This window comes from Mustela putorius, unplaced genomic scaffold (genome assembly GCF_011764305.1).
Source record: "Mustela putorius furo isolate JIRA1106 unplaced genomic scaffold, ASM1176430v1.1 tig00000508_pilon_pilon_pilon, whole genome shotgun sequence".
In the NCBI taxonomy this organism is placed as follows: domain Eukaryota; kingdom Metazoa; phylum Chordata; class Mammalia; order Carnivora; family Mustelidae; genus Mustela; species Mustela putorius.
Genome location: NW_025421402.1, coordinates 15,277,501 through 15,301,940, shown reverse-complemented (window position 1 = coordinate 15,301,940; position 24,440 = coordinate 15,277,501). Strand labels below are relative to the sequence as shown.

The following is a 24,440-nucleotide window of genomic DNA, read 5'->3' as shown; positions in this document are numbered from 1 at the left end:
GTCACTCAACAACTGCTTTGTTGCTGATACATGAGAAATGCTATTTTATTCAATTTCAAATTATGCAGTGCTTTAAGCATATTAGTTACACTGTTGCAATGAAAGTGATCATATTTGCTGTCGAGGTTTTCGTTTACTCCAAATCACTTGTTTTTATCCTGAAGTAGTTTCAGTCTCTAGTACTTCCCTCCCGTAGTGCACACACACGTGGGTGTGTCTGTGCATGCACACACTTAATTCCTTCTAGGAAACTTTGTGAGAGGCTGATTTCATCAAGGCGATTCACCCAGACAATAGATGCCCTCTCTCTAGGCTCTAACGTAGGATGCACATATAATTCATACACGCATACATTTTGGATTATTTTCTAATTATTGGAGATGGCTGTCTTGTGTCCTAAAAAGTGAACTAATTAAATGTCAGGCCTCAGCATTACACAGATTTATTTGGTGGGGTGGCAGGGCCGGGGGCGGTGGGGGGAAGGCGGTGTGGAGCAACAAACTGTATTTCAAAGACTCTGGAACTCTTGTTAGGAATCCTCTGTTTCCAAGGCTCACTAAAACTTTTGGGACCCAGAGTGAAATGTGGTTTTGGTTTCTCCCCAGGCTTGCACAGGGGGTGGGTGCACCGTGAGCGAGGCCAGCGAGGCTCTAACTGAGGAACAGATACCCGAAGGAGTGCCGGCCCCCAAAGCGCACTCCTACTCACCCCACTCCTTTCACATCTCCTGGACGGAGCCTGAATATCCAAATGGTAAGTGAACTCTTTTAGCCTCAAGTTAAAAAGATGATTAGCAAAGGTAAATTAATATTCTAAATGGCAGCTTATATGTGGTGCTTAATTTTTAATGATCATTTTAGCACATAAAATACCTGAGATAGTATCATTGTCTGTAGTTAGGAGATTGTAGTTTTTAGGCTAACACACAATTTTGGTGGCTCAAAAGTGCTCCCTTTTGATAGTTCTTGTGTACTGCATCTTATTGTTCAATACGGTCCAGGAGAGGTGCAGAGAACAGATGAGGATTCCCAAGGTGCTATTGTGACAGTGACATTATATTTTCAGGGAGTTTCTATTTTTGATAGTTCTTAGTTCGTTCTCGGAGAGGCAGAGAGATGGAAAGTCCATGCACATCTTGTATTTCAAAATGCTTTTGATTGAGTAAGTTTATCTTAGAAGAGACCACTTGAAACTCTGTATTTTAATATATTATATGTAAATTTGTCAGCATGCAGTTTTTAAACAGTGCATATATTAAATATATGTGTATTTCTACTTGTTTAACTTCAAGTTGATTGCGTATATTTCTAAATGAAATACACATCTTTGCATAGCTTAGAGAATTAAGTTAGCCAGTTATAGTTAGCTTAAATAAAATTTTATTATAAAGAATTTATAAAAACTTGGAGGTAGAAATTACTTTATTCATTAAGTAGAAATATTTTTAAGTTTCAAACAACATACTGTCCTTATTCCAGACTGGTGGACACTTATGTACCATCAAATTTTGTTCCCTTTAAGACAGACATCGAGATTTTTAATCTCCTAGAAATTGTTTTAAGTAGCTTGTTACTGAAAATTGAGATGGCCTTCTTTAGCATAGCCAAAAAGAATGGAAGAAAAAAATTGTAATTTTATTAGTTTGTCTTATGTTTACTATGATATTAATTATTTCAGTTATCTCATTTAATTAAACTTTTGGCAAATGCATTAGATGTATTTGAGGTGATGGAGAGAGCTCAAATAATTATAGTGAGTGATTATCTCTACTATAGAAGTGATTCCTGTACTGTTACAGATTTCCTACTAAAAAAAATAAATGGATCTCTATTTGATACGAGACAGTAAAAAAACTTGTCGTACTTCATGCTCCACAAATGTATCTGGCCCATCGATGGCAATGCAAATGTTAGTGATTTATTCCTGTTGGATTGGTATTAAATGCCATTACGTGATTTGCATCGTAGAACATTTTTCTTCATACCAGTTGGTCATGGCACCTGAAACCACAACTGTACTCAGAATCCTAGGTAGACCTACAGAAATACTTTCTATATTTAAAAGAATATTTGCATACTATGTTTTGTGCATTTATAAGCAATTTTAAAATATATTCATTGAACCAAAAAGAATTTGAAGTTTTGCAGATTTCTTGAAACACTTTTATTATATTCTAAAGTCTTGTGTTTAGTCACATCAGAATTTTCAAAATTTTTATTGTGGGGCAGTGTGGGACATTTAAAAAATAATAGTGTTCATTTAAAAAGAAAACAGCAACTATCATGCCACCTACTTTTCTCTTCACTTGCCCTAAATTTTCCAGTGTTTGATTTTTATTTTCTGTTGTCTGAAAAGGGAAAATCTGATTGTTGGAAAACAACTTGTTCCTCTATTTGTTTTTAAAGCCTCATACTTCACCCTAAAAACCTAACAGAAAAATCCAAATTCTTTAGCCTAGTATTCAGGTCACTCCCAACGTATGACTCAACCTGCATTTATAGAGTCACGTTCCTTTCTAGAATTCTTATGGCTTACTGTAGGGTTGTAACACATTCCTTTCTAAAATACTTATGGCTTACTGTAACACACCTAACATGTGTTCTTTTCTAGAATACTTAAGGCTTACTGTAGTGTTGTAAGATGTGTGTGTGTGGAGTCAAATAGGCCTAGAGACAAATATTACCTCTGCTGTGTAGTAGTGTATTACTTTGGGAGATGGACTAAATTCCATGTGCCCCGGTTCTCTTGATTGTAAAATTGGCATTGACAACCCCTGGTTTTTTTTCCATCTTCACTGTGGAAATCTAAGTCATTCGTCAGAACTAAACATGGGTCTCTTTAAAAAAAAAAAAAAAAGAAAAAGAAGAAAAAGATTTTATTTATTTATTTGTTTCAGAGAGAGATGAGAGCTCAAGCCAGAGAAGAGCAGGGGGAGAGGGAGAAGCAGACTGCCCACTGAGCAGGGAGCCCAACCCCACTGAGCAGGGAGCCCAACACAGGGCTTAATCCCAGGACCCCAAGATCTGGAGACCTCCACCTGGATTGTTATTACCCTTTATATTCAACATATTCAAGTTGATTTTTCCGCATGTCCTCTGCCCCTCTATCTGCCCTTTCTCCTGTGTGACTCCTCTCACTATTAGCACAACCCAGTCACACCAGCCAGAAGCCTGGGCGGCAATCTTGACTCCAACCCTGGCTCACTCCTGACTTGTCTTACCACGCAACGTTCAACTGCACTTCTCTAAGGAAGGCCACTGATATTTTTCACCCAGATAACTTCGAGAACTTCCGCAGACCCTGCAAAAATCTGAATTTATTCATTCAAAGTGTATTTTTTGATGACCTACTAGGTGCCATCATTCTGATGATACCAAGATGAATTTGCCTAATCTCTGATCTTAAAGATATTAGAGTTCCATAGGGGAACACAACGGAATCACAAGGTCGGGATGTGAGGAAGGTGCCAAATTACAGAGAAGCAGCTCCCTAGGGAGCCCTATGGGCTTTGGGAGTGTCCTCCCTCTGGGTCTCCATTAGATGTGGCAGGTCCAGAGACACATAAGCATTTAGACTATCTTGTTTTGTAACAGATGCTTCCTGCATGGTTTTGCACATACTAGGATATAATGTCTAGTTCTTGCCTAACAAGCAAGTGGTCATCTTTAGCCAGCATAGCTCAGGAAACAGGCTCTCTGCTTTTTGTAAATGACTCTGATTTAAACGGTCACTTTCTACTCATCAGAGTAATGTAATAATCCTGAACCAGTGACTAAGAGAATGGCCTCTTGCCCTTCTGATTGCCATTTTCTTCTTTGTCTCCCAACCTGCTCTCACTTCGCATCTTGTGCTGGGAAGCTTGCTCTTTGCTTCAGGACATGCTTCCTGTGCTCTGAGAATTCTTCCTGTTCTGGAATCTTTCGTTCTGTGCTGTACCAGCAGTTCTAAGAATAGTGCCTGACCCACATAATAGATACTCAATTAAAACTTTGCTGATTAGCACTACCAAAAGAAACAATAAATGCACAGAAAATAACAAATGTTAGCAAGGATGTCGAGAAATTAGAACCCTTGGGCACTGTTGGTAGGAATGTAAAATGGGGCACCCATTATGGGAAATAGTATGGAAAATGCCTCAAAAAATTAAAAATAGCATTACTGTGTGATCTAACAATCCCACTTCTGGGTATTTATCCTAAAGAATTGAAAGCAGGATCTTGAAGAGGTACTTGCACACTCACAGTCACGGTAGCATCATTCACATTAGCCAAGCGATGGAAGAGACCCAAATGTCCATACATGGATGAATGGATAAACAAAATGTGGTGTGTATATGTATATACAATAGAATATTAGCCTGACCTTAAAAAAAGAAATCATCACATGCCACAACAGGGATAAACCTCCAGGACATTATGCTAACTTAGAGAAACCGGTCACAAAAAGACAAACACTGCATGATTCCACATATGTGCGGTATCTAAAGTCTCATCAAACACATAAAAACAGAAAGTAGAATCGGGCAGGGAGTTGGGAGGGGGAAGAGAGAGTTGCAGTTCAATGAATCTAGTTTCAGTTTTGCAACATGAAGAGATCTGTTCTAGAGATCTGTTATACAACAATGTGCATTTAGTCAACAATCTATATTATACGTAGAAAAATAGTTAAGATGGTAAATTTTAGGTTATGTATTTTTTATCACATTTTGAAAAAAATATGAGGTAGAGAGGACACAATAAAATGCAGCAAACTCTTAAATCAGAAGAAGAAAGGTTAAAGGCTGTTAGTTTAAAATAAAAGTTTCAATTAATAATCACATAAAGATATATACATAAAATATACATTTGTTAAACCAAATTAAGATCATTCTATCTGTCCTGTGCAATGTGTTTTTCTCACTTCACAACATGGTGGGGACATCTTGCCAGGGCAGTTAAGCAGAGAGAGCCCAGCTTCAGTGTTTTAAAAGGCAGTGGAATCTCACTGAATAAAACCACAGCTTATGTGACCCATGTTTTATCAGTGGATATTTATGCTTCCATTATTTTACTGTTATAAATAATGCTACATGCTATTAATTGTCTTCTTTTACCAAGTAGTCTTTAAGTACCTGGTCTTGATCACTTGATTCACACCTAGGGCTCTGCTCTCCTTCAAAGACGTCCTACTGAATTCTAGCCCCTTGCTTCTAGCTGGTTTCTCTAATCAGGGCATCCATGTTCCCTCTGGCAAAGGCTTTCTCTGCAGGCTGGAATTTCAGGCAGGGTTTTAAAACCTGAATAAGAGTGACTTTTAGGAAGATAAGAACCCTTGATTGTGCAGCCCCTGGACCCTGCCTTTGTCATGCCATCAGCCATCAGTGAAAGGGGCACAGGGGATTACTGTCTATTAAGTTTGTGACCTGTGTTGTGAAGATAACAATGGCGTAATTAGAATGATGTTTTCGAGAGCTTCCAAATTCTCCTGAGCCATATTCGCTTTCAGAAGCCTAGACCTTAGAATCTGTAAATATGCTTTTTCCTCACACTTGAAGTTTCCTTTGCTGAAAATCAGCATCAATATCTGACTAGACCAAACATTTCTCATTACCTAGCATAACATGTAGTAACATTTGAAAGTAATCAGAATATGTTTTTTTAAATAGTAAGTGGTAATAGAGAATGTGAAATTCTTATCCTTTAGTAATATTTGCAATTGCTTGTAACTATCCACTCTCTTTACTTGAGCAAATTTGCTAGAACAGTTTCCCTGTTAGATTGTGACCCACATAAGGGCAGGCATGCGTCTTGTCCTCCGTGACCTTGTTCACGGTTCTAGTGCCAGCAATTGGCAGGGGTTCCAGTCATGGGTAGAGGAGTATTAAATCACTGTTGAAGGAATTAATGTTTGCTGAGGACAGGGACAATAATAACATAGTAATTGTGTGGATGTGAGAAGTATATTCATATGCAGTCATACAATACACAGAAACACACATTTACAGCACGTTTTATAATTACGTAATGTAGAAGAATGATTTCAAAGGTAGCAGAAAGGCCTCTCCCTCTTGACCTGCTGAAGGCTCAAAGACCTGGTTGTTTGGCCTAAGATTTTCTCAGCTGAGTGATTTTTCAAGATTCTAAAGAGAAACAGCACGTGAAATGGGGTCTGCGTGCCTCTGTGCAAAAGGGTAGACTGTCCTTGCCATCGAGAGGAGGTAACTTCAAGATACGCACAGGAGAAGGGGAGCTGGGCACCCATGGGACAGGGTCCCACGTACTTCTTGAGAAAAGAAAGAGTACTCAAGGAACCTGTGAAAGTATTTTCCTAATTCAGCCTTTTGTACTGGACTAGCTTTTTGAGAATTTGGACCTGAATATGTACCAAGATAGTGACAACTGGGTCAGTAAGAACAGAAAGAATTTAAGAAGTTGATTATTTTGGCATACTTATACATAATACCATGAAGACAATGGAACATTACTGAAGAACATTTAGCTCAGGTTTTTAAAATATTTTATCTCTTTCTTTAAGACAGAATGAGAGAGAGCAAGCATGGGGAGGAGGGGAGAAAGAGAAAGGAATTTAACACTGAGTGTCAAGTTAGACATGGGTCTTGAAATATCATGACCCTGAGATCACAACCTGAGCCCAAACCAAGAGTTGGACACAACCAACTGAGCCCCCTAGGCAACCCCATGAAGTTTAGTTTTTAAGCATATATATGTTTCAGAAATGCATGGTAAAAAAATAACTACAGACCTTTTATATACTTTATATGTCGTCCTTCACATTAAGAAATGATGAGAAAGAAATAGAATTTTATAGTTTATGTACCTGAAGTTGTGTGTGTGAATATTAAGCAATTCACCCAGATGAAGAAAAAAGTATTTGATTTCCTACCAACGCTAATGGTAATAATAGCTACAGCTTAGAGCTAGGTAGCAAGCACTGCAGTCCTCACAACCAGCCATGAAATGGGTATGGCTGGAGCACCTGGGTGGCTCAGTGGGTTAAGCCTCTGCCTTCAGTGCAGGTCATGATCTCAGGGTCCTGAGCATGGGGCTCTCTGCTCAGCGGGGAGCCTGCTTCTCCCTCTCTCTCTACCTGCCTCTCTGTCTACTTGTGCTCTGTCTGTGAAATAAATAAATAAAATCTAAAAAGAAAAAAAAGAAAAGAAATGGGTATGGCTTCTCTAACATTCAGCTGGGGAAACTCAGATTTATAAGTATTAATTGCTCGAGACAACTAGTTAAGTAGGAATTTAATACAAAGCAAGGTGTCAATGACAAAACAATTCATGATTTTATTCACTGTACTCTTCTGCCTCTACATTTTGTAGAAAAGCTCATAATTCAGTATTTCATCTAGGCACGTGAAAAAAAAATTTTAGATGCTTTGACTTGTTTGATGCATCAATCTTACTGACAATATTCAAAATTCTTATGATTTCTGTTCTGATTTTTCTGTGGTTTTGAAGGAATAACTATTTTCAAACTTTTTATTTTGAACTAACTTTATTTTTAAATACCCAAAAGGCGATTCTATTTTCTTTCCTGGAAATGCTCAGTTTTAATAGGAGAAATGGATTATAGAATTCAGTGAATCACTTAGGAAAACTGCTTGACAGTTTTGAGCAAACCTTGTGTAACTTTTATGAAACACCTCCAATCAGTTTGTCAGGTAGAATTTCCCAAGCATAATCTTTTTTAGGTTCCGTTGATTCCATTTTTAGGAAAGCCTCACAGTAATAAGGCATTATTCCACAATGTGAAAGCTGTTCTCTCTTTTCCTTTTTAATTGAAGGATCAAGTATTCACACAGGGAGATAACTGCCACATTCAATCATCATCTGGACCTTGGGGGAAAACTTGCCATTGATATTCATATTGCCATGCTGTACTGGAAAAAAAAAAACAACAAATATGTTTGGAGTATCTATATTCACTATACATGTTATTTTCATGACACACTAAAGCACTGTTGTTTAATTCTTACAGTAAACAGAATTCTTCAGTGTACATAGAGATACCTTGTATTAAATTTACATCATATTGTACTTGTATTGAATTTCCTTGGTTATAGATGACAACCTACTGAGCACCTTAGGAAACACAATTTGACAGAACATGATGAAGAGGCACAAAGATATATATCCCAGTGGATGTGCTTTATGGACAATTATGTTTCAGCTTCCCTGTGAAAATTAAACACCTTAAAAATTCTACCATTATGGAAAGAGAAAGGTGATAAACTTGAAACTGCTTACCCTGGCGAGCCAATGGGAATTAAGTATCCATTTTGTGGATTATCCACTGTGGAACTGAAATTGTAGAACTAGATTAAATAACCTGATCCCTTTTTACCACACAGCATTCTATTGTTTCATTTTGTTCTAGCTAGCTTACCAATTACTAGCACCAGAGAGTAAGCAAAAGAAAAGCACAGAAAAGATGAAACAGTGCAACATAAAGTGTTACTATAATTTTTTTTATGTTAAATGTATATATTTTTCAGACTTTCTGGATCCACTCTTTGCTCTTTCATTCAGCCCTGTACCCTAGAAGGCTGACCTTTACTCAGAGTGTCGATGAGCTTGCTCTCTGTCTCTCTCTGGCTTCCTTTTGGTTTGTCTCTGAGCAGTGGCAGATCAGAGGGTGGGAAGAGAAAGAAGAGAAAGAAGTCGCAGAATTTAAAGCCTTTGTTCCCTTTCGACCCCGGCTCTGGGCTCCAGGGTAGAGCCATATCCCTCCTCCAAAAGCTGCAGCACCCATCCAATGGCCCTTTGCTGTAACTCCAGCTCTTTGTCAGGTTCCCAAATCTGTTCTCATCCATTCCCTTGCAAATTTGAGGATGTTTACAGGATCCTACTGAACTTATGTTAGCATGGTCTCCTAGGAGTCCTAACTAGGACCTGCTGGGAATGTATTATTACCACCCGGTCTTTCCCTTAACTCTGCCCATAGCTTTGTAAATGAGTTTGAGTTGCTATCAAGTTTCTGCTGAGTCCTTAACTGATTTTTAAATCTCGTATAATCCACACATAACACACAGAATTCGGGGGCTGGGTCTACTGAGAGATGTAAAATGTATTCTGGAAATAGCAAAGTAAATAAGTAAACAAAAATTCCATCTAGTTGAACTTTGACACCCTAGACATTTTAAAAGCAAATAAGGAGAATGGTGTTCAGAAGTTCTAGATGAAGACTCTTTATCTAATATGTCTGTGATATTTAATTTTTTAAATAATAATCAACTCATTGATACCTCACTGAAATCTTTCTATTAATTATGAAATACTTATTGTAATTAATCAGATAATGATTTTTGACATTTTTCCTTTTGATGAAGTAGGTCCAAGGGCCAAGTTCATCTTAAACACGATTTTCTCAGAAAAATTTAATTTCCTAACCCACCTAGATGAGGTTAGCATCTGCCTTCTCAGCCACTACCATTTTTCCTTCTTTTCCATCTGGTTCTCTTTTAATACATAATCCACTTAGTCTTCCTTCTCACTTAGATTGGAAGTTTTATGAATGCAGGAACCAGGACTGTTCTGGGTATTTCCAGCTTGAAACACAATGTCTGGCACAGAGTAGGTATTCCATAAGTGTTTACTGAGGAATCAGATAACTACTGAAAACCAAATCCACTTAATCCAGCAGATTTCTTTTTTCAAAAAGTATTTGACAGCACTTGGGAAGTACCTGTTCTGTTTTTCCACACTGTGCTCTCTGGACTTCATTGGGGTAGAGAGCAATCTTAAATAGTTAGCACACACATAGGAAACTGCTGGGTGATGACAGAGCATACAAGTAGGGAATACAGACCTGTCTACAACGTGCTTCCAAGAGATGGGCAATTTATGTTTTACAAGAGATATGCAGTACATGACACAGGTGAGCATAGGAAGAGATGGTCTAAGGCAAGATTTTCACAGCAAATAAGGCTTTAATTTACATGTGAAGGAAGGCACAGCTCTAAGTTCATTCCTCTTATATGCATCACACTTGATTCCTAAGGTACTTGCATATATGCTCACTCATTTGATTTTCACATTAACTATGTCAGGCCACCAGGGCAAGGAATATGACCCCCATTTTATTGATAAGGAAAAAAAAAGTTTGGAAAATGTGAGCTTCCTAAGTTGTAAAAGTGTGTGGTCATGAGAGAAAGGCTGTGGGCTCTCCCTCCTTTTTTCTAAAAGCTTAATCAAATGACATTGGATGAAATCACAGCTCTTCCATCCCCCCCAAGTCTACCTGGTACCTGACTAGTGTCCATTCTTTGATGTAGCTCTCATCAATACCAGCTAACCATTTACTCATAAACAATGTCAACAGTGATGTCAGGGGCTTGCTCAGGTACACAGTCCTCAGATGGATTCTCATTTATCTTGAGTTAGTGTTGGCTGTGAGGATACAGCCAACATGTAGTTCCTCAGGAGTCCTGAAGACTGACAAAAAGACCCCTGAACTAGCTGCCAACCCCTTTCTTCTCAAACAAAAGCAACCCAAACTGTGGAAAGAAAGGATAAGAGAAGAAAAGAAAGTTGGGGTAGCTATTTTAATATCATATAAAGGAGACTTTTGGGCAAATAGGTAAATTCAAAATGGTAAAAGGGAGAATAAAACTACAAACTCTTCTTTCACCAAAATGTGCTGTAAACAAAGTGCCTAAAGAGATAAGTAAGAGAGTGGGATATAACATTTATAATACACGTAACTTTCAGAAGGCTAGTATTTGGAATACTTAAAGTATTCTTAGGAATCAGTAATAAACTGGGGAGGGAATGTAGCCAATAATAATTGTAATAGCATTGTATAGTGACAGATGGTAGCTACACTTACCATGGTGAGCATTGGGTAATGTATAGAACTGTCATATCATTACATTGTATACTTGAAACTAATATAAGATCAACTGTCATCTATAGTTTGATAAAATGTTTTAAAGTATAAAAACTTAAACTTAGAAGAAATGAAACCCAAACTCTTTACTTCATTTATTATTTTCCAACACACTTTGTCAATGATAACATATTCGAGATGTTGTTAGAAGAATAATAATAAACTGGGGAAATATCTGAAAAAGCATTTCACAAAAGAACAAAAAGCAAATAGCTAATGAACATAAGGACATGGGCTCAACCTCTTTCATAAGCTGGAAATAAAAAATAATACCAAAAAAGGTACCATTTTACCACATATAATACTGGCACAGTTTAAAACTGTGAGTTATACAAGGTCTTTTTGGGGATATGGAACAATGAGGACTCATTGTGGGAATTGGTGCACTTTGAAAAACGGTTGGGTGTTGTCTAGCAAAATTAAATATATTCCAACAGTTTCACTCCAGGACCTATGTGCTAGTAAACTTCACATCTGCCTCAGGACACGAATACAAAAATGATAACAGATACAGTGACGTAAGAGACAGAACAAGAAAACAATTCAAATGTCAACAGTAGACTAAATGAATGAATTGTATTGTGCAGGAATACGATACAGCAATGGAAATGAGTGAAGTGTGATCACCCTCAACCAGACAGACAGGATTCATGCTTATTATGGTGAACAAGAAAAGAAGCAAAAATATCTTTTTTTCAAGTAGGCTTCACACCCAGCGTGGAGCATAATGCAGGGCCGAAACCCATGAGCCCAAGATCAAGACCCCAGCTGAGATCAAGGAAGCCCATCCGACTGAGCCACCCAGGTGCCTCCCCCTCAAACTATATATTATATGATTCTATTAGCAAAACATTTAAAAATTCACCAAGCTTAATTATATTGTTTATGAATGCATTCCTAAATAGAAAAGCAACAAATCATTCTTTAGAAGTTAACACAGCTGTCTGTGAGGAAGAGAAAGAGCTGGAATGAGGGAAGACACATAGAAGGTTCATGGGGTGCTGAAGATTTGTGGGGTGCTAGCAATATTTTATTTTTTAACCTTGGTGATGGTTACATGGCTTTCCACTTTTTCATTTGTCTTTGAGATATAACATATTTTATGTATTTTTCTATGTTATGTTTTATCACGTAATTTAAAAAATATAGAAGAAATAGGTGCGTGGAAGTTAAGAGAGTGTAATGGTCTGTGCACTGTTGAACCTGAATGTTTCTGCATGTTACACCAACCCGTAGCTCCGACACTTTCTGTCTGGTATTGACTGTGTTATTCAGTCTTTCTCCAACTTGTTTTTCTCCTCTGTAAAGGGAAACTGAAATTTTTTTTTGCCTTCAAGAGTTTTTCCTGAGGATTGATGGCATCTGATCTAAAACATGAATACTGTTAATTTTTCAGCATAAAGGTCCTTTGACTTTCAAGCGTTTGCCTCCTCTTACTTTGCGTGCTTTCCTATGGAACAGTATTTGTTTTGCATTTTAATGAAATGTTACATGTTGAGATAGTTACAAATTCACATGCAGTTGTAAGAAATCATGAAGAGAGATCTCGTTGACCCTTTCCAGCTCCCCCAGGATACTTTTAAAACTATAGTACTATGATTTTGACACTGATACAGTCAAGATGCAAAACAGGGGTGTGACTTTTTTTTTAATCCCCCAGTTGAAAAACAGTCCCCTTTGAAACCAGTAGACGAAAGGTAAGTTAGTTCTTTGGTAGTGGGCTTTTGGAAATCATTCGCACCCGCCCTCACAAACCCTCTCTAAGGTGGATAGACCCTTCTCTTGCCTGCATAGTGACCTATGACACAATGCTGTACTCTAACCCTAACCTCAGCTCTAGCATTATAAATTTATTTTATTAAAGAAAATATATAAAACTGTTAAAGCTATTTCTCTTTTAGAATTCCATACTACCACTGCAATATGGCATTCCCACATCCCTCTCTCAATCATAACTCATTACTGTATATTCAGGAAAAGGAGGCTTTCAACATTTTTTTTTTCCTTTTGATATTTTCAGCTGCCCTTTTCCCTACACCTGTGGTCTTCCCTACTCCAGTCTATTGCAACTGTGACTCTAGATTAATTCTTCTAAATACCATGTTTATTTTAACCCCTGGTCAATACACAAAAAATATCCGTAGTTCTCCTGTGCATCATAAAATCCCCAACCCTTGGTGTGGCATTCAAGGTCTGAACATCTGTTTGAAGGCTCATTTTCTATTAGGCTTTCACCAGTTACGACAATAACAACAGAATACGGATCTATTCTGGATGTCTTTATTATACCTTGCATTTTCTTCCTTCCAGGCATTGGTAAATGTCATTTCCCCACAAGGAACATCTTCCTGAGACATGGCCTTTTCACATTTTGCCTTTTATGGAAGACCCAGCTGCTTTGTACAGAAACCCCAGCTGCTCTAAAAAGCTTTCAGGACTTACTTAAGGCAGAGTGATTGCCCCTTGCTAGAAGCTCTTGTATGTCTATACCATTTGTTGAGCATAAAATTTTGTGGTGCTTATCACTTTTATTTAGCTCTTCAATTGTTTAATTAGACCTGTGTTTAGCCCCTTTTTACTTCCATAAAGGCAGATATTATTTCTTATTGTTTCTATTCCCCAAAGTACCAAGCATAGTAGCTTTCAGGAATTGACTTCCAGTAGATACACACTAAGTTTCCGTTATGCTCAACTTAATTGCTTGTAGGGCCAGAATGGGTTTGTCAGTGCTTATTTGAGCGGAATTCCTACTTTAGCAGAGAAAGTTAGGCTGGAGATGAAGAAGAGGAGTGGTGGTGGTAGGGAGATGAGATTGCCAGGCTCCAAGCCGGAGTTGATATTTATTTGACCCTAGAAAACAGCTTAGTCTAAGAGTCCGTTCCCCTAACTCAGTAACAAGGCAAATTAACACTACTTATTTCTTGATGTTGTTAATGTTAATGGAAATAATTCATATCAAGCATATTGCTTATTGTCTGACTCAACATGAGTGTTCAGTACATTTTTTAATAATAAAGTGTTTAAAATGTTAAAAACACACAGCATTTTTAGAACTTTACATTTAACTTTTTTTCAAACCTATTCATATATGTCTTGTACTCCTACTTAAAGAAGGAAAGTGCCTCCTTAAGCTTCACTTAAAATGTGCACTGGAAATTCATTAGTTTTTGTTATATACTTTAGACATCTGAGATCAATTAAAATTGTTGTCTTAATACATATTTGAGACTTAATTGCTAAATGTATGTTATTGGAACTGAATTATACAATATTTTATATAATACTAATTAATTTACATTAAAAAGTCTGTTAGTGAGAAGTTATGACATCTGCCTACCTATCTTGGTAAGAAATGCATTGTTATTTTCAATGGTATCTCTTATTGTCCACCAATTTGCCAGGCAGTTTGACCATATGTCCTTAACATGGATTATATCGCTAATGGCCTTGCCCAAACCAGATCAAAGGAAATATTTGCACTTGTCTCAGGCTCCTTTTTGTGGCAGATGTAGGCACCAGCTCTAAAGCATGATGGCATCCCCCTTTGGCCTGACCTTGAGACCTGGTGACTAGCTATTGAGACCTGGAGCTAAAGGCAGAAGACCCAGAGAGATCAACATCATGAGTCTGTTCCAGCTTCACAACGTACTCACGTTGACCCTAGCTTCCCAATCCTGGGATGGGGAACTCTCATCTTGCTAGTACTCAGCAAAGGTCTGACTGATCACTGACTGCATGTGGCATTTTTGGATATGCATTTTGAAAAATGGCCCTCTGTCTGTAGTATAAAGAATGAATTGTATGGAAACATGAATAATGCATCAAAACATGAGGGTGGCTATTATTCTCGGATAGGAGATGATGGCAGAATGGACTAGGTGGCCATGAGTATGGTGATGGGTGATGATCAGTTGGGAATGTACAGTCTATGTGACTCGATGATGGACTTGGTATGGTGGGGGAGGCAGAGGAGAGGAGAGAGTCCAATATGACTTAAAGGCTAGATGACACTTACCCAGTGTACACTTGGATTCTACAGTTTAGATCTATAATTGACCTTTTAGTTCTTCCCACAAGTGCTGTCAAATTGTGGTTACTTACCGAACGCTGGGTTACTCTGTAGGTACGCGTGCATGAGCGCGTGTGTGCGTGCTCACTCGTGTGAAAGCTGGACTTGAGTTTCACCCACCTTTTCATTCAGATGCATCCTCCATACTAAAAAGTTTCTGAGCAGTTGAATAAACTGTCACAAATCTCATTTAGTCACAAATCTCATTTAGTTTTATTCTCAGCCCATTTGCCATGCACTCACCTTGCTCAAAGCCCTTCTCTTAGCAACTGTGTTATTTCTTTATACCTAGTTCCGGATGTCACGGTTATCTAGTTTCTTAGCATTGCTTGCTAAGGGTTGACTTGCTTAAGTCAGGTAGACAAAACAAAGAAGAAACTGTTGAGAGATTATCACTGAGGGAGGAAGGAGAACTCAAAAAGCAGACATAAGAATGGATTAAGTATAGCCACTGAGGATGTGAAGGGTAAAAGCTGGGTAAGTATCCTAGATCTCATGGTCCCTGAGGGTCTACTGAATTAGAGAATATACTCTTTGGTGTCCATAATGCATGGTTTGAGTCATCACGAGATGATTCAATTATATTCATTATAGTCTGTGTGGGAAGACAGGTGAGTACTGTGGAGTCCTTGCTGGAAAGATTTCCTCTAAAATTGGTTAAAATTCTTAAAAGTTTGTACTTAAGGAATGAGATTTAGTTATAAAGAAAATTAACTTCTATGAAATGTGTCATTTCCCAATATGTCAGATAAATGAGATATTATGCACATAATCCTAGCATAAAAGAAATTCTCTGTTCCCCAATTATGTAAGAAAACGGAAATATTGATTTGGGTACTTTCTATGTCATTGTTGAAAAGCAGGTCAAGTAGATAGCATTTTGAGGGTCTTACAATTTCTTTAAGAGCCTCTCCATCACGTTATTTGCACATAAGATTTTTTTTTTTTTTTTTTTTTTGGTGAGGATTAAAAGATTGCTTAGCTGAGGGCCTGGCACATCATAATTTCTTATCATGATTATTACTGTGATTTTATCCATTTTTTCTTCTCTTAAATTTCTTGTGACTATTTAGTTTTACATTATATATCTTTCATTTCTTAGTTTTAATTCATCTGTGCTTTTGTGTGTTGATTATTAAATGGCATTAAACCAAATACTTTCTGTAAATATTCTCAGAATTATCAGAGATGGTCATACTAGAATAAAGGAGAAAGGTGACAGTTGTACCTTTTTGGTGTAGTCAAAGGGCTACATGACAGTAAAATACTGTTACCCCAAAATTTGGAAATGAGGGAAATAGACCTGCTCTTAAAAGATAAGCTATACAACGTTATCCTCATCAAGGAAAATAAGTCCAAGTAGTAGCTTTGTTTAAAAAGCACTAGCTCAAAAAATTAATAAATAAAAAGTATTAGCTCGTTCAAATATAAACAGCTTTAATCCTAAAGGATGTACTGACCAAGATCTAACTAGTGAAACAGAAAATGTGCTAGGATTGTAAGACAGACTGTGTTTAATATAAGGAGTTGATTACAAATGTGTTGGAAGGGCTGTAGAAACAAAAATGGTGATTGTCAGAGCGCTGCTAACTTCCCTGGTCCTTGGCTTCTGAGTCAGCCTCAGCTGTTGTTAGTTGCTGGATTTGCTGATTTGGTGCTTGAACCATCAGGAGGTACTGCCCCAGCCCAAGCTAAAGGGCCACCTAGAGTCCACTACTGAAGAAGCTGGAAATGCAGAAGAGGCATTTCTGCTGCTGACACTGCTTGAGGCCACAGCTGCTTTGTCCGTCTGCTGACTTCTCAACAGTCAGCAAAAGCCTCAGCGTTTAGAGCTACAAGTTGGACATTTTCTGTCTTCCTGTTTCTGCCCAGCTTGCAGTGCCTCCTACTGGAGAAATCCAAGAGGAAGCCGGCAAGTCAGAGGGCTGCAAATACAGAGGATGGATTGTCAAGCCCAGCGCAGACTGTAGACCTGAGGATGTGGGGCTGTGGGCAGATGAACCGGATGAATGACCAGATGATTCAGCACCCGGGCATGCTCCTCTGGCTTCCACTACTTTCCATGACCAGCAATAATCACTGCATGCTTTATACAAGAAGCTCTCACCCTCTGTCATTGTAGTCCACCTGGGTTCATGGCCCCTTGAGTTTAGACACGACCGACCTAGAAATCCTGCAACATAAAAACTAAGATAAAATTAATACCCGTTAACTTTCTTTATACAAATCAGCAGGGAAAAGGAGAAGAGAAAATTTGTTATTCTATACAAATCTTTATGTAATATGAACATAATAAAACATGAAGTAACACCTACAATTCTCATTTCCGTAACTAGTTTAAGGCCACAGTTGACATTTATAACCTCTTCCCTTTGCCCTCAGCCAGCAGCTCATCTGTTTTAGAATCTTGACCTAGAAAGGTAAACCAAACCTTCATGACTGAAGGGTGTGTGCGCTTAGTGTCAGCCCCAGGAAGCCAATTTCTCCTTCCACACAGTAACTTTTTTTTTCTTTTTTGCCTGTTGATTTAGTTGCATGAGGATCCCAAATTGTCGGGTAATATTCTGTTTCTAATTTAGCGGTAACCTGCGTGCAGCCCATAGCTAAGTATTCCTCTTTGTGGCTGGAGAATGCAAACATATTTTATGTAGGTTATTAAGTGTAATAGTAAGAGGAAGCACTCTGCCTACCTTCTCTTGATCCCTATTTCCACATTTTTCACTGTAGAAAACCCTGGCTCAAATCATGTACGAACCCTCAGGCGTCATCACCCAGCCTCAGCTGTAATGCGGGCTTTAGGAGGCTGTTCCAGCAATCTCTTAGGCTATGGGTTGACGAAGTATATTATTAGATGAGTAACTTTTATGACAGTAACTCACTCCCTACTTGTTTTGCTATGAACTGATTTTTAAATCCAAAGCAGTCTTGTAAAGGATATCCTGAAAATGGGGGCAGCATTCTATAAATTTGCAGGTGATGGTGATGCCAAACATTGTGAGCAGATTCTGGAAGGGAGCGATTTCCTCCCAGGAGAAAGGGACACTCGGGAAAAAGCTCCTGATGTCCTTGGTCCCACCAAGAATGCTATCCCTAATGCAATGATGGGTGAAGGTTTGATCTTCCTTTAAGACATTAATGAGACCAAATTTGGAGTTCCTAGGCTGAGACAGGCCTCTTGGAAGCCAGCTGAATTCCTTGACAACCTTGACTGTGCTAGAGCCTCTTTCAAGACTCGTTCCTTCTCCAAATCTATCTCTGAGCTATTCTTGAATATCATCTTTTTACCAAGTCTCTTTTCATACTTCAGGTAGAGAGTTATCTCTTTTTTCATAGCCTTACATTTTCCCTCTAGATTGGATGCTGATATCTTTATTCTGCTGTGTGTTCATTAATTTATCCATTCAATCAATATACATGTAGTACCTACTATGTTTTAGGCATGGTGTTAAGTCTAGAAATAAACAGGTAAGGAAGAGTCAAGATTGCCTTGGGGATCCTACAGAGAGGCAATTAAACAGCCACTGTGAACTTAATTTCACTTTGAAAGAAGTTCTAATTTAGTATGTAAGCAAAGTTTTATTTCTCAATGCTTGATCAATTTGGGGATTCCGTAATTCCAGGGAACACAGATCTTTAACTTCCTTTTAATAAAAATATTTTGACTACATAATCCAAATGACCATATACAACAACTATTTAATTTCACGTATCTCTACTAGTTGATTTCATGAAAAGACACATAAACTTCCTTCTGAAATAAATTTTAGTTGATCATTAAAACCAGTAAATCACAGTTTCTCTAACCCATTCGTGAGTGTCTCATGACTACTCTTTGTGCAATATATATTAAGGTGTTTATGGTTAGGTTATGTAATATTGTGGTTGAGAACATGGGTTCTAGAGTCAGACCTCCTAGGTTCAAATTCTGACTCCGGCACAGGCCAGCTATGTGATTTGGAGCAAGTTACCTAATCTGTCTTGCCTGAATTTCTTCATCTATGAAATGATCATAATGATATTGCCTCTGTTCTGGTGGTGCTGCTAGGAGAGGGTTAAAAAGGAGTTCACACACAACAGGTGCTTAGAACAGTGCCTGATACATCCTGAGTAATGTATAATGCCCTAACAAATAAGGACATTTGACTTCTAGAGCACATCTACTAAGGATATCACTTTAGAATGCAATACAAATTATAAGTGTACTTAATTTATTCATGTTTTATCTGGAACACAAATGATAGCTCTTCACATGATGTAATATGAAGAGTCTCATACTGGGACTCTTGGGTTCTATTTCTGTCTCTGTACTAATTAGCTTAACAGTTTGATATTTAGGGGTTTAATGCCTGTTTTATCCTTTGGAAAGAGACAGGGTTTAGACTGGGGAAAGTATCAGATACTGTGATTCAGTAATTCCATGAAATTAGAAATCATATCAAGAAGTGCTTGCTTTCTTAAGACATTCTTTGCTGTTGTCTGGTAGTCATGCTAAAGGTCCATTATTATCTTCCCAGGTGTTATCACAAGCTATGGACTATATCTGGATGGTATATTAATTCACAATTCCTCAGAACTCAGCTGTCATGCTTATGGATTTGCTCCTTGGAGCTTACATTCCTTCCGAGTCCAAGCATGCACGGCCAAAGGTTGTGCTCTGGGCCCACTGGTGAGTATCCACATTTACATTCTGGGAATGTATCTGATGTCAGATGACAGTGAATATCAAGGAAGAAGTAAATGGTGGTGACTCACTCTGTGCACAGCTAGGCTTTCAAGCAGGATGGGAGATTTTCTTTTTATAAAATTTTATTTAAGACTTAGGAAGAGTTTATATTCAACATAAATTTCAAGACTGTGCATAGGTCTAGTGAAGGACAGAATCTGTATTTCACTGAAATTTTTCAAGGTAAGTTGGCTGGGTTAGCAGAAGGACATTCGATTTTGTTTAGTTTAGTTACATATTTATTTCAAGTGGATGTTTTTCTTTCTAATAATGGCTCAACAACTAAGTAATTTATGATTAAAAAGTGAAAACAATTGAAAGTCCATGATTGCCACAGTAGGGCAACACAGATGCCCAGAAAGTATGTCAGTCAGTCAGAAGTTTGAACTTGTCTCATCTAATAGAATAAAATAGATTTATATCATCAGTGTGATACAGTTTCATAAGAACCGTATTTAAAACTGCGTGCTTTTGATATCCACATTTCAGAAATCTATGGTGTGTATTTCATTAGCAGTTAAAAGATTGACAAATCATGCTCTTTATTTTTTAATATAATTTTTAAAACTCAATAGTGTATAATTGTCATAGACCAGCATGACATTCGTTAGCTTCAAAACATCAGATTTTATTTTTGTACATTTTTCTTAATTAGATTTCGCTTCTTTTAAGGGAAATGCTCATTACTTTTAGATATTTTTTGGCAATGTTTGCTAATGCTCTATCATTTTAATGCACTCTGTCTTCACTGGAAAGTGTATTATATAAATATTACCTTGGAAAACAGCTCTACAGTTTCATTTTTGCTTCCTTATTTTTGATCACACCTTCCATTTCGTTTCAGAAGTTGGTTGCTTTCCAAGCTGCTAACATCATCTTTTGGTGGAGCTGAGCTGTAGTCTTTACTGCCATTAAGTATTTTATAGCTCAGACCCTCTGACGATTACTTACTCTTAAAAGCAGGAATGGCAAGAGGCCAGCTCTTCTTCTCCATTCAAAAGAAAAAGCAAAGAAACACGAGAACACTTCACATGAGCTTGAAACCTAGACTCTTTCAAAAATATAAACAGCACATGGTTCTGGCTACTAAATTGGCTCCCACACTGTCTCTTGATGTTCTGGCAACTTGAAACAAGGGGGACACGGTTATTGATCTGTGTCTTGTGCAGATAAGATAGTAGGCGATGTTAACTTTAAGAAATCAAATGCCACAGTGCCCTGACGGGAAGGGAGAAAACAGAATTGTATTGTAAAAGCTGCTCTGCCATGGCCTCGTACATTCTAGACTCAGTCCTGACATCAAGCATGGTTATTTTTTCCCCTTGGTACTTTTCTTTATCCTGTGCTCAGTATGCAAACGCTTTTCCCAAGTCAATGATCCATCTCTAATCACTGGGATTGAACAACAATGTCTTTATTTAGAACAAGTCAACTCTGTGCTGCCAAGAAGTTAAAACCTACAGTTTTCAATTGATTTCTAAAATATTTTTGTACCAATTACAGTATGCCCTTAAGAGATTACATATCTGAATATTTTAAATCACCCAGGATATCTACCGTAGTCATGAATGATAGTCCAGATTCAGAAACACACATCCCTTAAGGGTATTCTTTATCTAATGCAGTGTTACAACAAGCATTTCATTGAAACAAAAAATTCATGATTTCTGTTTTTAGATCTTTTGCTGGCAGAAATTGAAAAATAAATTTTTTGTGAGTCTATTTTTTTGTTCGCCTAACAACATTTTTAATGATAATTCTTGGTTTTTGGAAAGAGAAGCCTGTTTATTTTACATCTTTTTCATGCATGCAGGGAAATACTATTCTCTGTTTTCTCTGTGACAAATATGATCTGTTCCTGAATGTGGTATGGTTCACCCTCAAAACTGGCAAGCTGAAATAATAAAGTGGATAAAAGAGTAAAAAGGACAAGTTTGATAAAATAGAGTGTTTTAAAAATAAAAATGCATACATATTTTCCACATTTTTACCATTTTAATGTAGTATTAGCTCAGTATGTTCTGTTTTTACCCCTACCGGTTTATTACCTGTTTTTGTGATTTGGTAAGAATTACTCTGTACCCATCTGAAAAAAAGTTTTTTTTTTGTGGTTTGTTCAGTTCTCATTCAATTTATACAACGTATTTGGCTTTTAAAGAAATTCCAGTGTTAAAAACAATTTATAATGCCTTTGATCCTAATTTTATGATGCTAATATGCATTGCCAAATTTAATCTAGTAATTGAAGTTTTATAAGTGTTTGAAATAATGAAAAATTAACAGAAAATGCAACAGAAAATAACTTTTTAAGAGCTATCCTTGCTTTCAATTCTATTGTGAGTTATATTAGAGAGAAACCCTTCACATTGTTATTATAATATGATGCACTGAATATGTCCATAGGATAATCACTCTGCTTTTTGTTTGTTTTTTTCCACTTGGCTAATGTTAGATAACACTGGTAGAGTCTAAGATTGGGAATTTTATGACTGTGTCTGGCCTTGGAACATTCATTGGATTCAATTCTCTAAGGAGCCTCTTAAGGATGAAATGTGAAACTATAGGTCACTGCCATGGGATATAGTTAAAAAGCTGCTTTGGGTTCTTGGTGATGCATGTTTGTACACGTAAACACACCTATACACATATCACCTTTTCACATTTGTTTTTTCCAAAGAAAAAAATTTATTATATAAGACATCTAAATCTTCAGGGCAATATGCATTTGTCAAGAAAATCCTAAATGGGAAATCTACCTTAAACCTGCTATTATTCCTCGTGCCTCCTTGGCAAACATACTTATTCTACTATGCCTTAGATTTTTCAACTCTTACAAAAGGAAAATAATGCCCATTTTAAACAGGATTGATGTAAAATTTTCAGTGAAATATTTATGCAAAGATTTCTGGTACATGATAAGAGTTTTATTAAAGATGAAAATTTTATTAAAATGTTTATATGTTTTCATGGCACATTTATTCTCAAAACAATTTATTTTCTGTGTCAGGGGAGGTTTCCAGCCTTCCAGAATGCCTTTTCCCTAACATTCTTTTTAAGGCAAGATAGATAAACAAGGAGGTAATTTTTTTTTTTTTTAATAAAAGACCGAGTTGAGGGGTGCCTGGGTGGCTCAGTGGGTTAAGCTGCTGCCTTCGGCTCAGGTCATGATCTCAGGGTCCTGGGATCGAGTCCCGCATCGGGCTCTCTGCTCAGCAGGGAGCCTGCTTCCTCCTCTTTCTCTCTCTGCCTGCCTCTCTGCCTACTTGTGATCTCTCTCTGTCAAATAAATAAATAAAATCTTTAAAAAATAAATAAATAAAATAAAAGACCGAGTTGAGGCAAAATAATACAACTGCCAAATTTCATGTAGAGTAAAAACTGAGGTATTTATCCAGCTACTGAAGGAAATTTTTAAAATATATCACTTTGAGTTAACCAGATATTTGAGCATACTAATATAATTATCTGGAATTGCCCTTAATTCTTCAACTTTTTGAATCTCATTTTATTTGGAACGCTTTAAAATCATTTTCTATGCAATAATTTGAATTATATACATAGACATAATGGAACCAACTACATTGTTATGAAATATTAAAATGATGAATTGATATTTTTCCAGTCAAGTTTCTTTATCATTTTTTGGTACATAGTTATTAGACTAAAAAAAAAAAATGAGGAGTTATAGATCTAAAGAACCCCATAGTCTTTCTCAGATGAAAATAAAACATGTCGTGACCTCATACTTATTAAAAATTAACACTCTGTCTTTTTCACATTTATTTTCATAATTGGGAAAGTGTCTTCGCCCTAACAAATGAAGGTTTCATAATTGAGAATATTTGCCTGCCTAAGGATTTCGTGTTTGATCACCTTCTAGTGATGAGGCATGAGCCTCTGCTTTAAGAATAAGGTCAAAATTATCAACATATTCAATACATCCTAAAAGGTCAAACACTTACAAGGATGCTTAGGAGTTTGTGGTGATTAGTGAACAAATTTAAGCCAGTTATTAGAAGATGCTAACGATCCTGAGCCCCATTCTGCTTTCTTTCCACTTTGACCATCCTCTGGTCACTTAGTCATTTTATGCATTTAGCCACTAAAATCTTCCTAGCCTCTGTGTAGTTAAGAATTACATCTTCTTTCAGAGTCCTTCATCTTTTGCTCTTTTCTGCATAGGTTCATTAACACTCTATTAATGAAAATCTCAACTTTTTTTGTAATTCAACCTTAGGGATAGGCTCACGTAGGTACCTTTATTTCTTGACGTCTGTCTGGCATGATACCGCCCTTACGTTCCTGGTAGCAACAGCGCGAGGCGAAGTCTGTGCTTGTGCGTGTGCGTGCGCGTGCGCGTCCTCGTGCGAGTGTGTACGTGTGCGTGCACGCGCGCATGCGCATGTCCGCTGGCAGGCCAGCAGCCAGCCGAAGAGCCTTTCTCACAGAGCCCGGAAGCCTACCGCTTCAGTCAGAAACTGATGAAAACAGACCTTGTGCATTTCCTTCTCTTTTGCAATCCCTTAAAAGTTGTTTTTAAGCAGTCCTGGAAAGAGTCTGTGGATACGCACACCCATAGGCACCATCACAGTGTGAGCGGATGCCCGTACTCTGAAAACAGTCGCAAGCAAGCGCCCCGGTCAGGAGCTCGAATCCTGAGCGGGAACAGCAGGACGAAGACAACACGAGGTCCGCTTTGATCCCGCTGACAAAATGAAGCATTCATACAAGATGCTTCTGTCAAAATAGTTTACTTCAC

General features: G+C 37.5%; 1 protein-coding gene across 1 annotated transcript in view; it reads left to right on the top strand.

Annotated features, from left to right (window-relative positions):
• USH2A (usherin) overlaps positions 1 to 24,440 on the top strand; it is a 681,643-nt gene that overhangs the window by 347,955 nt on the left and 309,248 nt on the right. Inside the window, exons 34-35 of the mRNA XM_045081155.1 lie at positions 606 to 753; positions 19,473 to 19,624. Of these exons, the coding sequence (XP_044937090.1) occupies positions 606 to 753; positions 19,473 to 19,624 (300 nt within the window). The remainder of the gene's footprint in view (positions 1 to 605; positions 754 to 19,472; positions 19,625 to 24,440) is intronic.